The following is a 13,744-nucleotide window of genomic DNA, read 5'->3' as shown; positions in this document are numbered from 1 at the left end:
CAGTCCTTTTGCACTATCTACATGTTTGCATGATTCAAGGTTTGTGTTTGCCATTATTCTTATACTGAATGCTCAAGCATAAAAGATTATGATTTAAACATTTTTTTGATTAATTGATCAAGAAGTTCAATTGTCACAGACAGGTGTGGGTATCATTTGTACAAACCTTCACAGAAATTACACATGGAAAATGATTGTGCAAGGAACGTTAAAATGTAACTTAAATTTCCTGATGGTATGCCAATGCGCCTTTGCTTTCTTTTATTAAGAAAAATTGGATTTGAATTAAAAAACACCATTTGGTCAGTAAATTCCAACCCAACTATGGATGATTGACTACCAAACAGGTTAAAATACCATTTGGTAGTCTGTGTCAAACCTGATAAAGATTTTCATGGAGTTTTTGTAAGAAACTTCATGGAGTTTTTGTAAGAAACTGAGAATAAGAAATAGATATTAAAAGGCTTAAACATTAACCCAGGCATGAAGTATTGTTTTGAAAAGAGGGATGTTAGAGAAAAAAAATTGAATTTTAAGTTTTGTTTTGGAAAATAGGAAGGGGGGGGGGCTTTTATGCTTTTGCTCACTGAATTATTTGAGATAAAACTTGTTAAAATATGTGAATTTAATTAATTAGCAGATACTGAAGCTGACATGCAGATCTTCGTTAAGACCCTTACGGGCAAAACAATCACCCTAGAGGTGGAGCCCTCAGACACCATTGAAAATGTCAAAGCTAAAATCCAGGACAAGGAAGGTAAGAAGATCAACTGAATAAATTATAGCTAAGAAGATCAACACAATTACAAGTCAAGAAATGTAAAATGAGAGATCAACTAAATTATTTAAATAAAACAAATAACTAAGATGAAATGAATAATAAATCGAAAAAAAAAATAACTTGCAGAAGAATTGTTATGATGTTCTATAAATATATTGAGTTAGTACATGACACTAACGTTGACCTCTCAAGATGTTTAACTTTTCCTTATACAGGAATTCCCCCAGACCAGCAGAGATTGATTTTTGCTGGGAAGCAGTTGGAAGATGGACGTACTCTCTCTGACTATAACATTCAGAAAGGTAAGCATACATGACTTCCTGGAGAAATATAAGGATCAGCTGTAATGATGAAGAGAACTTGCCCTCTCTGAGTACATCCTGACTGAGGCATTCGTTCTGGGCCGTGTTAGTGTCCACATCTGATTCAGCCAATAACCAAGAAACCTTGAAATGAAAAAATATGAAGATTGTAGTAATGATGTTAAAGAAACAGTATACACCTCTTAAAATTTTTTTGGATACCCCTTTTAGATTATAAATCTTAATTCTAAATGGAGGTGTATGTGTGATTTCCTGAAGTTTTAGATATGTTTTGATTAAAATTTCATCTCCTCAAATTAGAATTATTTATAGTAACTTGTGTTGCTTGTGCAAAGAAATTTGAAGAAATGCTTTATGAGTGATGTTAAAAAACTTTTATGCCCCCTTCAATGAAGGGAGAGAATATTGCTTTGTTGCTGTCTGTCAGCTGGTGCGTCTGTTGGTCCACCAACAGTTTCCTTTCACTTTCTGAAAAGATGTTGCACATAATGAAATGAAATTTGGTATATAGATGTATCATAGGAATATCTAGGTCAAATGCTATTTTTTGGTGCTTTCAAGAAATTTTTGACAGAGTTATGCTGCTTGGACTTGGAAAATGGGGCATAAGTGGTGTGTCATGAACATCTCTTGCTTGCATTAACATTAACATTAAATTGCAAAATATTGCGTTTGATGATAGATAAAAAGCATAAATTACCCCTACACAGAAAAAAATATAGAATACATATTTTTTAAAAAATGAGAAATCTATGAAGTGCTGTTCATCTAATTTAATAGAACAGAGGTAGTTTTTACATTTTAGTTGAATTAAAGAAAGCTAAAAAATTTTACCTTTGGTGTAGCATAATGCTAGGTTTATGGATTACAAATTGTTGCTAAGGATCAGCTGTAATGATGAAGAGAACTTGCCCTCTCTGAGTACATCCTGACTGAGGCATTCGTTCTGGGCCGTGTTTGTGTCCACATCTGATTCAGCTTTATTAAGAAAGAAAAAAAAAGAAAGATTTTTGTAAGAATAAAGAAGGATTTTTCCTTTTGCTGCCCACATATTCTGAATCTAAGTCCTTAATTTAGAAGGGGGGTCAAAAAGTTACAGATACATGTATCTTCATGTAATAGTATTACTTTCTAATTAGGATTGTTTATATCGTGTCAAATTTAAAGAAGGACCAGAGTTCTTGAAATCTGTCGGTCCTGTCGGCAAAACCGATAAAAACAGCCAAGGACCGATTACTTTGCGTTCTTTGTCAGTCCAAATGACCGGACGGTGTTGACAAAGGAACTTGCGAAAATCTTACTAAATCGAGCGATCGTAATCTTTCAAAAGCTTTTCTGCATCTTGCAATGGCTTCTCGATTAATACAAGTGCCAATTTAGAGAGAATGTTCTATCGTTAAAATGATAAATGTCCTACGGACCCGGTTTAATGATAGAATTTGTTCCGTATATTCACTATGGGGTACAAGTCAAAACGGCACCTGGTGAAAACGGCACTTAGGAAATATGCAAAACGGCACTTGAGAGTAGTCAAAACGGCACTTTAGAAAAGTCAGAACGGCACTTTCTTTATTTTGAGAATTTGATATTGTTTATACAGAAAATGGATCTTTATGTTACATTTATAGTAATAAATGTGTATATTATTATTGATAAAAAGTTTAAAAAATATTTTAAAAAAAATTAAACTGATTCATTTGAAAATTATTATACTTTTGTACAGGGGATAGATTTTTAAAATGTATTTATATTTTAAATCATATATATTTATTTACTACAAAAGAGATCAAATCCCAATTATATTATTATGATCCTTTGAAATTAAAAAAATTATAGTGTTGCAAATATGTATACTACTCTGTTTTGGGGGTTGCCAGTCACAGTTGACTAATTAGAAGCCAGTTAGAGTATGTTTACTAAGAATGCACTTGTAGGTTTAGGAAACAAAAGACCATTTCACACCTCCCCTTCAATAATCTGTTGATCATCAATTTGCGATCATATACAGCTACTATTGTGTATTTCTCGACAAAATGTCAAATGGATTGTACACAAGTTAGAAAAACTTAGATAATCCTCTCGCAACTGTACATAAAATATGAGTAGCCATACAACATTTAATAATATAATAAACATGTACATCCAAGAACAAAACATTTGTTTTTTTTATAATGAAGATATACAATGTTGATATTGTTAAAATAATTTCTACAGAATTAGATAGAAATGTGAGATAAAGTGACTCTTACTGTAAATATTTTTTTTTTTTAAATCATTTACACCATTTCTTTTTTCATATTATCAACACTACACTACAAATATAATTATTCTAAATCCCACATATTGTTGTGTTATAGCTTAAAAATACTACCTTTAAAAATAGATTGAAAATAAAGCAAAATTGAAGCCACAAAAAATTCTAAAGTCAGTAAATTAAATTTTGACTTAAAAAGAACTTATGTGAAATATATATCATAACACTATTATATACTTTTTTCTCTAAGTGCCGTTTTAACCAAGTGCCGTTTTCACTAAGTGCCGTTTTAACCAAGTGCCGTTTTGCATATTCCAGGTGCCGTTTTCATCAGGTGCCATTTTCACTAAGTGCCGTTCTAACCATAATTCTTAACTATGTAGCAAAATAAACACGGGCAATATCTCGAACTCAGTATATTAAATTTACTACGAAGTTTCCAGAGAGTTCCGAATGCAAACATGGCGTGTAAATTTGAAGCGAGAAAAAACGTAAAGAAAATTAGTTGAATTATCGTCTTTATTTAGATCAATTTTTAGGTTTAAAGGCATACGCGACCTAAAAAAGGTTTGTTGTAATTGATTTTGAAGTTATTTCCAGTGCAAATCCTTTTGTATACTTCAAATGCGTTTTTGGAGCGATTCTGCAATTATTTATTTCCGAGATACAGATAATTCTAACTAGTGCCAAACTATTACAGTAACTATGATTGGTAAACTGTTAAAACAAGTTTGTTGACGGCGCTAGGGTAAGAAGTGTGCATTGTTTATAGACGCCGTGTTTATTGATATAAAAATTAAAATACAATTTTCATGTTTTTATTGAATTTATTGTGGACTGGTAGAAATCTGTCTGGACTGACAAACTATACATGGCAGTCGGTCCAAATGACTGACAGTGAAAAAAAGATTTCAAGAACTCTGAATGACTTAGTGAGTGATGTGTTAACTTTGTTTGCGGTAAAATTAGTTTAAAGATTACGTGTTTTGTCATAGAAAGGAAAAACATAAAATTTCCACTATGCAGAAATGTATATTAAATACAAAAAAGAAAGAAAAACTTATGAAGTGCAATTTATCTCGATTCAAAATAATGATGAGTTTTTGCATTTAAGTTGAATAACACTAATTGAGTTCAAAAACAAAAGCATTCAGTGTATGGTAATGCTAGGTTTATGGATTACAAATTGTTGCTAAGGATCAGCTGTAATGATGAAGAGAACTTGCCCTCTCTGAGTACATCCTGACTGAGGCATTCGTTCTGGGCCATGTTTGTGTCCACATCTGATTCAGCTAATAGGGAAAAAATAAAACAGGATTTGATTGGGGAAAAAGTGATGAGTATTTTTTTTTACTGCTTTTCCAGTACAGAGCATCACATTAACATTGATATTTTATCCTTCCAGAGTCCACTCTTCACCTGGTACTCAGACTTAGAGGAGGGATCATTGAGCCCAGTTTGAGAATATTGGCTTCTAAGTACAACTGTGACAAGATGATTTGCAGAAAGTAAGCTATTTTAAACAATATACTTAAAAACAATTGAAAACTTTTTGCATTTTTTAAAACTTTTGAACATATTTGTTTATTTTAGATGTAATGTTTTCAATGGAAAATATTTTTAGGTCACCTGAGTAACTCAGGTGACCTATTGCTATCCGTTTTCGTCCGTCGTCGTGTGTTAACATTTGAACATTTTCAGCTTCTTCTCTGAAACCACTGAACCAATTTCAACCAAATTTGGTATACAGCATCTATGGGTGAAGGGGAACAAAATTTGTGAATTTTATGGTCCCCGCCCCCCTGGGGCCTGAGGGGTGGGGCCAAAACCACTAAAATTATTGCAATCTTTAAAAATCTTTTTCTTTACTCCTGGACATCAAGCAGGCAAACTGTTGGCATGAATGTAATGAGCATTGAGTCCTCTATCAAAATTGTGAAATTCACGGCCCCAGGGTCAGGGGTTCTAGTGCTAGGGCGGGGCTATATAGATTATATAGTGAAAATGCATTTATTCTTTGAAAATCTTCTTCTCTGCTCCTGGGTATTAAGTAAACTAACTAAGTATATAATTATGATGAGCAAGAGTGCCTCTTCCAAAATTGTGAATTTTATGGCCCCAGGGTCAGGGGTTCTGGGTTTAGGGCGGGGCACTATTGGTTATATAGTGAAAATGCATTTATTCTTTGAAAATCTTCTTCTCTGATTCTGGGTATTAAATAAACTAACTAAGTACATAGTTATGATGAGCAATAGCCTCTTCCAAAATTGTGAATTTTGTGGCCCCAGGGTCAGGGGTTCTGGTGTTAGGGCGGGGCCCTATTGATTATATAGTGAAAATGCATTAATTCTTTGAAAATATTCTTCTCTGCACCTGGGTATTAAATAAACTAAGTAAGTACATAGTTATGATAAGCAAGAGTGCTTCTTCCAAAATTGTGAATTTTGTGGCCCCAGGGTCAGGGGTTCTGGTGTTAGGGCGGGGCTCTATTGATTATATAGTGAAAATAAATTAATTCTTTGAAAACCTTCTTCTTTGCTCCTGGGTTTTATGCCAATGATCTAAGAATATATATTTATGATGAAGAAAGGTGCATCTAGCAAAATGGTTATTTTTTTATGCCCCCCCCCCCCTCCTGGGTTGAGGGGTGGGGGGGGGGGGTACATAGTCTGAAAATAAATTAATGCTTTGAAATCTGCTCTTTGGTATTAATCAACCATTTTATGATTAAATTTGCAAAATTTTGACATATGTGGCCCCAAGGTCAGTGGTTCCTTTGGGATGATGTGCACAACTAGTTATAAAGCGGAAAGGCATTTTCTCTTTGTTACTCTGATCTACCTTTTGGTATCAAGTAAATAAAGTAAGCATGCTAAGTCTATAATTATGATAAGCAATGGTGCCTCTTTCAAAATTGTGAATTGCGAATTTCATGGCCTCTGCTTTAAAACAGGAACCAAATTTAATATTTGAAAGTTGTTGCACAATACTCGGGTGACCTATAAGGCCCATGGGCCTCTTGTCAAAATTTAGAATAGCAAGTTTTAAATATTCGTATTTATTTTTGTCAACAGATGCTATGCGCGTCTTCACGCCAGGGCCACTAACTGTCGTAAGAGGAAGTGTGGACACACAAACAACATCAGACCCAAGAAGAAGCTGAAGTAAATTATAACCCAGTGTCTGTGAATAAAGAGATGTCACAGTGTAAATCATGTTGTTTTATCTGGTTATATGGCTCTGTGAGAGTGCATTTGTCAGAATCTGTGATTCTAAACTTTTAAATGCTTGTAATTATTGTTTGGGATCCACTAAAGGCCAGTGTATCCAAAAATTTATTTTTACAATAGCTCCATAACTATGTGGTTTATATTGTTAAAAATTTTATAGTGTATAAGTATATCATTGATTAACAGAATGATAGAAAGTATCATTTGAAAACAAATATTTTAAGAATTAAGAAATATATTTTTTGAGAAAAAATATATAAATTTTTTTGCATATTTTCAAAAAAATGCACCTGTTTAATGCTGTACTTCTACTGAAAACCATCATTGTAGAAATATATGTTTATCAACTAAGGGCAAGTTTGACTTGATTGGTCTCTGAAAGGCTATTATGTTTAAAAAAAAAATAAGACCCCTATAAAATCCGCCATTTGCATTGTACTTTCAGTTTCAAGTTTAACAATTGGACTAAATAAACAGGGAAAACAACTTTCCAAAGGCTATCCAAGTCCTACTTGCCCTTCATTGATCAACATATATTGTTTCTGCAATGATGCCCCCGCTTGAAAAACGGGAGGGTATATAGTTAACGGGTTGTTCGTCTGTTACGCTTTGGGGTACCCATCATTTCTCTGCAACTCCTCATACAGCTGAATAAAATTGGTGAGACTTTCTTAGAATGTTTATTACATATTGTCATTGTGCATCTCCTATTTTACTTTTTGATCCGACACATTTTGGGTTTCCCACAGCAAAACATGGACACTACCTTTATAATGTATTCATATGGGAGGTAGGGGTATCATTTATTGAGCTCATTGCTCAGAGTACCTCTAGTTTTACAGGCACGTAACATCGTTTTTGAAAGTGGGGGGGGCCAACCTGAGAAAATTTTTTTTACTACCCTAAAAAGAAGTTGACAAGCAAAAAAAAAAGAAACGAAAAAAAAAAAAACGAAAATTAAAAATTGCCCAAACTCGAAAGTCCTATTTCGTGGGGGGGGGGGGGGGGGGGGGGGAAACCAAACAAAATAAGTTACAATTTGAAATTAAATTAAAATTTTGTAAAAAAATTTGGGGGGGGGGGGGGGGGGGGGGGAGGGGGGGGGGTAGTGACCAACTTTTTTCAAGGCCAACTTCCTTTCACTTCCAATTTCTTCCTATATTTCCTTCTTATAAATAAACTGTGGTGCAAAGTGGGGGGGGGGCAACCATCTTTTCAATGTACATTTTCTATAGTAAAGGTAATGTTGGGAAAAAAAGTGGGGGGGGGGGCCAGGCCCCCCCTGGCCCCCCCCCCCCCCCCCCCTGTTGCTACGTGCCTGTTTTAAAAGAATTTTTCTCTATAAATATTTTATTTAAGCATTTGTTATCAAGTTATACTTTCTTTCTGTTAATCAATGATATATTCATAAACTGTAAAAGTTTTTCAAGGCCAACTTCCTTTCACTTCCAATTTCTTCCTATATTTCCTTCTTATAAATAAACTGTGGTGCAAAGTGGGGGGGGGGCAACCATCTTTTCAATGTACATTTTCTATAGTAAAGGTAATGTTGGGAAAAAAAGTGGGGGGGGGGGGCCAGGCCCCCCCTGGCCCCCCTGTTGCTACGTGCCTGTTTTAAAAGAATTTTTCTCTATAAATATTTTATTTAAGCATTTGTTATCAAGTTATACTTTCTTTCTGTTAATCAATGATATATTCATAAACTGTAAAAGTTTTTCAAGGCCAACTTCCTTTCACTTCCAATTTCTTCCTATATTTCCTTCTTATAAATAAACTGTGGTGCAAAGTGGGGGGGGGGGGGGGGGGCAACCATCTTTTCAATGTACATTTTCTATAGTAAAGGTAATGTTGGGGAAAAAAGTTTGCTACGTGCCTGTTTTAAAAGAATTTTTCTCTATAAATATTTTATTTAAGCATTTGTTATCAAGTTATACTTTCTTTCTGTTAATCAATGATATATTCATAAACTGTAAAAGTTTTAGCTTTATAAACTATAATAGTTTTGGAGCTATTGTAAAAATAAATTTTGGGGCATGTTGACCTTGGGTGAAATCTAAATACATATATATATATATATGGAAAGAATATTTATAAGGTACACTGTAAGATCAGGCTATAGCCTCTAAAGAGTGGAAACTTGATTCTTATGCTGAAAGAATTTTTTGAGGTTTCCTTAATTGTTTACTTTGAAAGATTATTTAAGGAATGAAGCTTATTTCAACTTATGTTATCTGATATAATATAACTTGGGGCAGTTTACGCTTTATAAACCGCGAAGCGGTTTATAGATAAGTGTAAACTGCCCCAAGTTTTGTTATATCAGATAACATAAGTTGAAATAATCTTCATTTCTTATAATTTAATTTCAATGTAGACAATGAGACAATATTTCCTCCAGGAAAGGGCTTCAAAGTGAGCATTATTTTAAATGTAACGTCAAGCGGAGTGATACGTTTTTGATGTAACTCATTGTGTTGTAGGCAAGTTATGTTATACGAAATGGATAATACCATTTAACCAATCAAATAACGCGTATGGCACGCCAAATTCACAAAAATGAGATAATCATAGTTTCACAATCGATAAACTAAGTTTATCGGTTGTAAACTATAGTTTACAGACTGTAAACTATAGTTAACAACGTTAATCTATATTTTACATCTGTAAACTATAGTTAATGCGATAATCTATGTTTCAGAACTGTAAACTATACTTAACACTGAAAACAATCATTTGCGATCGCAAAGCATAGATTATCTGAAAAATACAGTTTCACGATTTCTAAACTATAGTTTACAAACCGTTAACTATAGTTAACGATCTGATAAATATAGTTTTACGATTTGTGAAACTATGATTAACAACTCTTAACTATAGTTTACGATTGTAAACTATAGTTTATAAACGTGAATCTATGTTTATCAACAAAATCTATTGTTAACGCTTTATTCAGACAGATAAACTTAGATTAGCTTTCGTAAACTATAGTTAACGACCGTTAAATATAGTTTTACAGATGAAAACTATACTTAACGAATTGTTAACTATAGTTTACGAATCGTTAACTATAGTTAACGGTTTGTAAACTATAGTTTACAGTCGATAAACCTAGTTTATTAATTGTGAAACTAGGTTTATCTCATTTTTGTGAATTTGGCGTGCCATAAACGCGTTACAACTGAAATTAAATTATTTAGAGAGGAGGTTCATGTTGCATCTGTATGAAGTCAAATCCTTCTACCCTGTTACTCTTTGCTGGATTTTGCATTTTAGTGGTTTTTTCGATGAAGAGAAATAACAAATTGAATCATGATTTTTTTGACTTAATTCTTCAAACTTATTCTCCAATTCTCTTCACACTTCTGTCGAGTTTAAGGCAGAATGGTCTGCAAGCTTTATACTGTCCAGAGCTAAGAGGTCCTGGGGTAGTGTAGATTCTAAATTGTTCAAATCATGACCCCAGGGGACAGGACAGGGCTACAATAGGGAATCCAAGTTTAAAAGTAAAATATGTCGGGAAAAATCTTCTCCTCACGAACCACTAGGCCAGAAAAGGTGAAGCTTGTATTCATGGAAGGTTATCCTAGGGTAAGTCAGATTCTAATAAAATTGTATAAATCATGAACCCTGATAGTAGGATGGGGTTACAATAGGTATTACAAGGGGGAACTCGGACGAAGAACAGCATGGCCAAATTTACTCAGGTAAGCAATGTAGCCCAAGGGCCTCTAAACAATTAAATTGATAAAACGATATCAGTCGTGTTTAAAGTTATCATTTCCAAAGTTCTATGGTCGATACAATGACCTTGTAAGTGATACAGTCTATTATTAAGTCAAATGTCAACTGAACGTACTAATTGTTAGACCATTATATACTAGTACACACTGAATAGTTGACAGATTTTATTCTTTATTTCCTGATTATGACACGGAGTACACGGTGGGTGTGACCGGTCAGTAGAGGATGCTCACTCCTCCATGGAACCTGATCCCATCTCTTATGTTTCAGATGTTCGTGCATGCTCTGCTCCAAAATATCTGTTCATTGTACCGCTTGAAAAATGGGAGGGTATACATGTATAGTAATCGGGATGTCCGTCCGTCGGTCTGTTACGCTTTGGTACCCATCTCTTATCTGTAACTCTCTCATACCACTGAATGAAATTTGATGAGACTTTCACAGAATCTTAATTACATATTGCCATTGTGCCATTCCATTTTACTTTTTGATCCGACACATATTTTGGGTTTTCCATAGCAAAACATGGACACTGCCATTATAATCATATTTATGGCACGCCAAATTCACAAAAATGAGCCAAACATAGTTTCACACTTGATAAACTAGGTTTATCGGTTGTGAACTATAGTTTACGGACTGTAAACTATAATATAGTTAAAAACGTTAATCTATATTTTACATTTGTAAACCATAGTTAACGCGATAATCTATGTTTCAGAACCGTAAACTATACTTAACACTGAAAACAATCATTTGCGATCGCAAAGCATAGATTATTTGAAAAATACAGTTTCACGATTTGTAAACTATGGTTTACAACTCGTACTATAGTTAACGATCTGATAAAAAAAGTTTCACAATTTGTGAAACTATGATTAACAACCCTTAACTTTAGTTCACGATTGTAAATTGTAGTTTACAGACGTGAATCTATGTTTATGAACAAAGTTTATTGTTAACCTATTATTACAGACATATAAACTTAGATTAGCATTAAACTATAGTTAACAAACCGTTAAATATAGTTTTACAGATGAAAACTATAGTTAACGAATTGTTAACTATAGTTCACGGTTTGTAAACTATAGTTTACAGTCGATAAACCTAGTTTATCAACTGTAAAACTATGTTAAGCTCATTTTTGTGAATTTGGCGTGCCATAATTTTGAAATTTTGAGCTTGGATACTGTACATTATCTACATATATATATTTCATTAAAGTTTAATTGGACCAGGAAGAATGGAGGCGTACAAGGCGATGCTAATGCCCCGTTCTGAGAAAAGACATGTCTCGAATGTAAAAGTTCATGAAAGCTTTATTTATATGGTTAATATAATCTTTAATTCCGTATTTTATTGTCTTCATATTTTATTAATAATTCATTTTTCACCCATGTTTTAAGATATTTGAAAGCAAAAAAAAAAAAAAAAAAAAAAGCTTCATGTATGATTCGAACACTCTCCATAGCGCAGGATTTTGCGCAAGACTGACCGCGTTAACCACTAAACGCTACTAACTACTGTGTTATCAATGTTTGTTTGTGTGATTTAAATACTGTGAAATCACAGATTTTCGTGGGGGGTTAATTATACCCCCCGCAAACGAGGTTTAGGGGGGGTATATTGGAATCACCATGTCCGTAGACGAGACTTTGTCCGGACCATTACTCAGAAACTATTGGAAGGATTTGTCTGAAAATTTGTACACATTTTATTCACCATATGAAGTTGTGCACCTGATATTTTTCATCTTGATTGGATTATTATTTTGAATTTTACAGGTGTTTTTTCATTTTTATTTTGGGGTTTTGTTTGGACCGTTTCTCAGAAACTATTGCAAGGATTAATCTGAAAATTTGTACAATTATTATTCACCATATGAAGTTGTGCACCTGGAATTTTCAACTCTTTTTGTTCATTTTTCTGCATTTTACAGGTTTTTTTAAAATTTTAATTGACTTGTTCATTTTGGGCTCATGTATAAGGTTTGAGACATAGAATCTAGAATATCTGTACAAAAACATGAACTACAGCTTAAAACTACTCATAAAAACTTAAAAAAAAGAAACATCAAGTGTTAAAAACAGTTTTTACATTGCACAGAAGATAATGTAATTTCATTTGTCTCTTGGGAATAATGACTGGACATGCATCCAGTTAAAGATAAATTAATGAGTTTGGTGTTGGAAGTTGTTTAGGCATATCTCTTATCAAGTGTGTGTGTGTTATCAAACCTTCAGGGAATAAGGCACAAGAATTAAAGATCTCTCTTCTCTTATTCTCTTAATTGTAATTTATTGTCTGTCAAAACACTTCATTACTGGATGACCAGTTCTTTATTTTTAAAATGCATTTCAAATTGATATATCAAGATTAATTTGATTTTGTAAATGGTTTCTTTTTTCAACAATCAGTTTGCAAAATTTTTAACACATAATTGCAATATATTTTTTTAATGCAGTAATGAAGAAAAATTAAATGATAAAAATAAAAAAAAATGTTACAATGGAATTACAATGTATTAGTATTGATGTTTCATTTGGTTGCACCTCCGTTTCATTCATAAAGAAACATGATGAGCAATTTTATTTCACTGCAAATTTTTTTAAGTAAATTGTGAACATCTCTAGATCCATAAAGTGTTTTTGAATTGGCACCTTCTCTGAAAAACCCAGCGGGGGGTATTTGTCCCTATTGGACAGTTCTAGTTTTCGTTGTTTTCGAGGTATGAAGAGACCCACGAATTTATGTCCACCACGAAATGTAAAATGTTACATAAATAACTACTTATAAGTTCTCCATCCATGAAATAAAATCTCCACAAACCAAGAATCTTTCCTAAAACCACGAAAATTTGACCCGATGAAAATTTTACAGTAAACGGGTTTGTTGAAGCGTACATTTTTTCAGAAATGTTTGATTTTCAAAGAAGAATGGAGACTTGACCCATTCATGTTCAAAATTCAGTTTTTATGTCTCTAGTAAACCCATTATCCACTAAATATGCTCAACTGTCAAGCCGTTCAGTAAAATAAAAGAATATTTTAATGTTTTTAAGATGACATTACTTAGAACATGATTTTAGAAAAATATAACTTTTCCGTGAATTTTGAAAATTGAGAAACATATCTCAGAGCGGGTCATTGTCCACGCCTTGTACGCCCTCTTTCTTTGGCAGAACTTAAATAATTGTAAATTTAAAGAAGATTAAGACATTAAAGTATAATGTTTCTTGCTTGAGCCTTAAGCTCACATATAAATTTCTTAATCTATTAGCTGCTATCGGTTTACATAATTTGAATGCTTGTATTTATGTGGCATATGACGACCATTTTGAAAATTGGCTGCCAAAATTGTCCAAAATCTAAAATGTTTGTACATAATATATTACTCTACCGACACACTAAATATC

The 13,744-nt window shown here is 33.2% G+C and overlaps 1 protein-coding gene across 1 annotated transcript; it reads left to right on the top strand.

Annotated features, from left to right (window-relative positions):
* The first annotated feature begins 616 nt into the window (after nucleotides 1-616).
* On the top strand, nucleotides 617-6,570 carry LOC134258198 (ubiquitin-ribosomal protein eL40 fusion protein). The gene is made up of 4 exons (XM_062740740.1): nucleotides 617-757; nucleotides 997-1,083; nucleotides 4,764-4,866; nucleotides 6,433-6,570. The coding sequence occupies exons 1-4, from the start codon at nucleotides 655-657 to the stop codon at nucleotides 6,524-6,526; spliced, it is 387 nt and encodes a 128-aa protein (XP_062596724.1). The 5' UTR covers nucleotides 617-654; the 3' UTR covers nucleotides 6,527-6,570.
* The last annotated feature ends 7,174 nt before the right edge of the window (nucleotides 6,571-13,744 follow it).

Source organism: Saccostrea cucullata, unplaced genomic scaffold, assembly GCF_032062105.1.
Source record: "Saccostrea cucullata isolate Sc308-1 unplaced genomic scaffold, CSIRO_AGI_Scuc_v1 ctg2402, whole genome shotgun sequence".
NCBI classification, from domain to species: Eukaryota; Metazoa; Mollusca; class Bivalvia; order Ostreida; family Ostreidae; genus Saccostrea; species Saccostrea cuccullata.
Note: the sequence above shows the minus strand (reverse complement) of the source record. Positions and strands in the feature narration are given on the sequence as shown.

Excerpts from the sequence above, each read along its gene's own strand:
- LOC134258198 (XM_062740740.1), top strand. The coding sequence starts at position 655 with ATGCAGATCTTCGTTAAGACCCTTACGGGCAAAACAATCACCCTAGAG. Across the intron at positions 758-996 it reads TAAAATCCAGGACAAGGAAG|GAATTCCCCCAGACCAGCAG; the intron begins GTAAGAAGATCA and ends TTCCTTATACAG. Across the intron at positions 1,084-4,763 it reads TGACTATAACATTCAGAAAG|AGTCCACTCTTCACCTGGTA; the intron begins GTAAGCATACAT and ends TTATCCTTCCAG.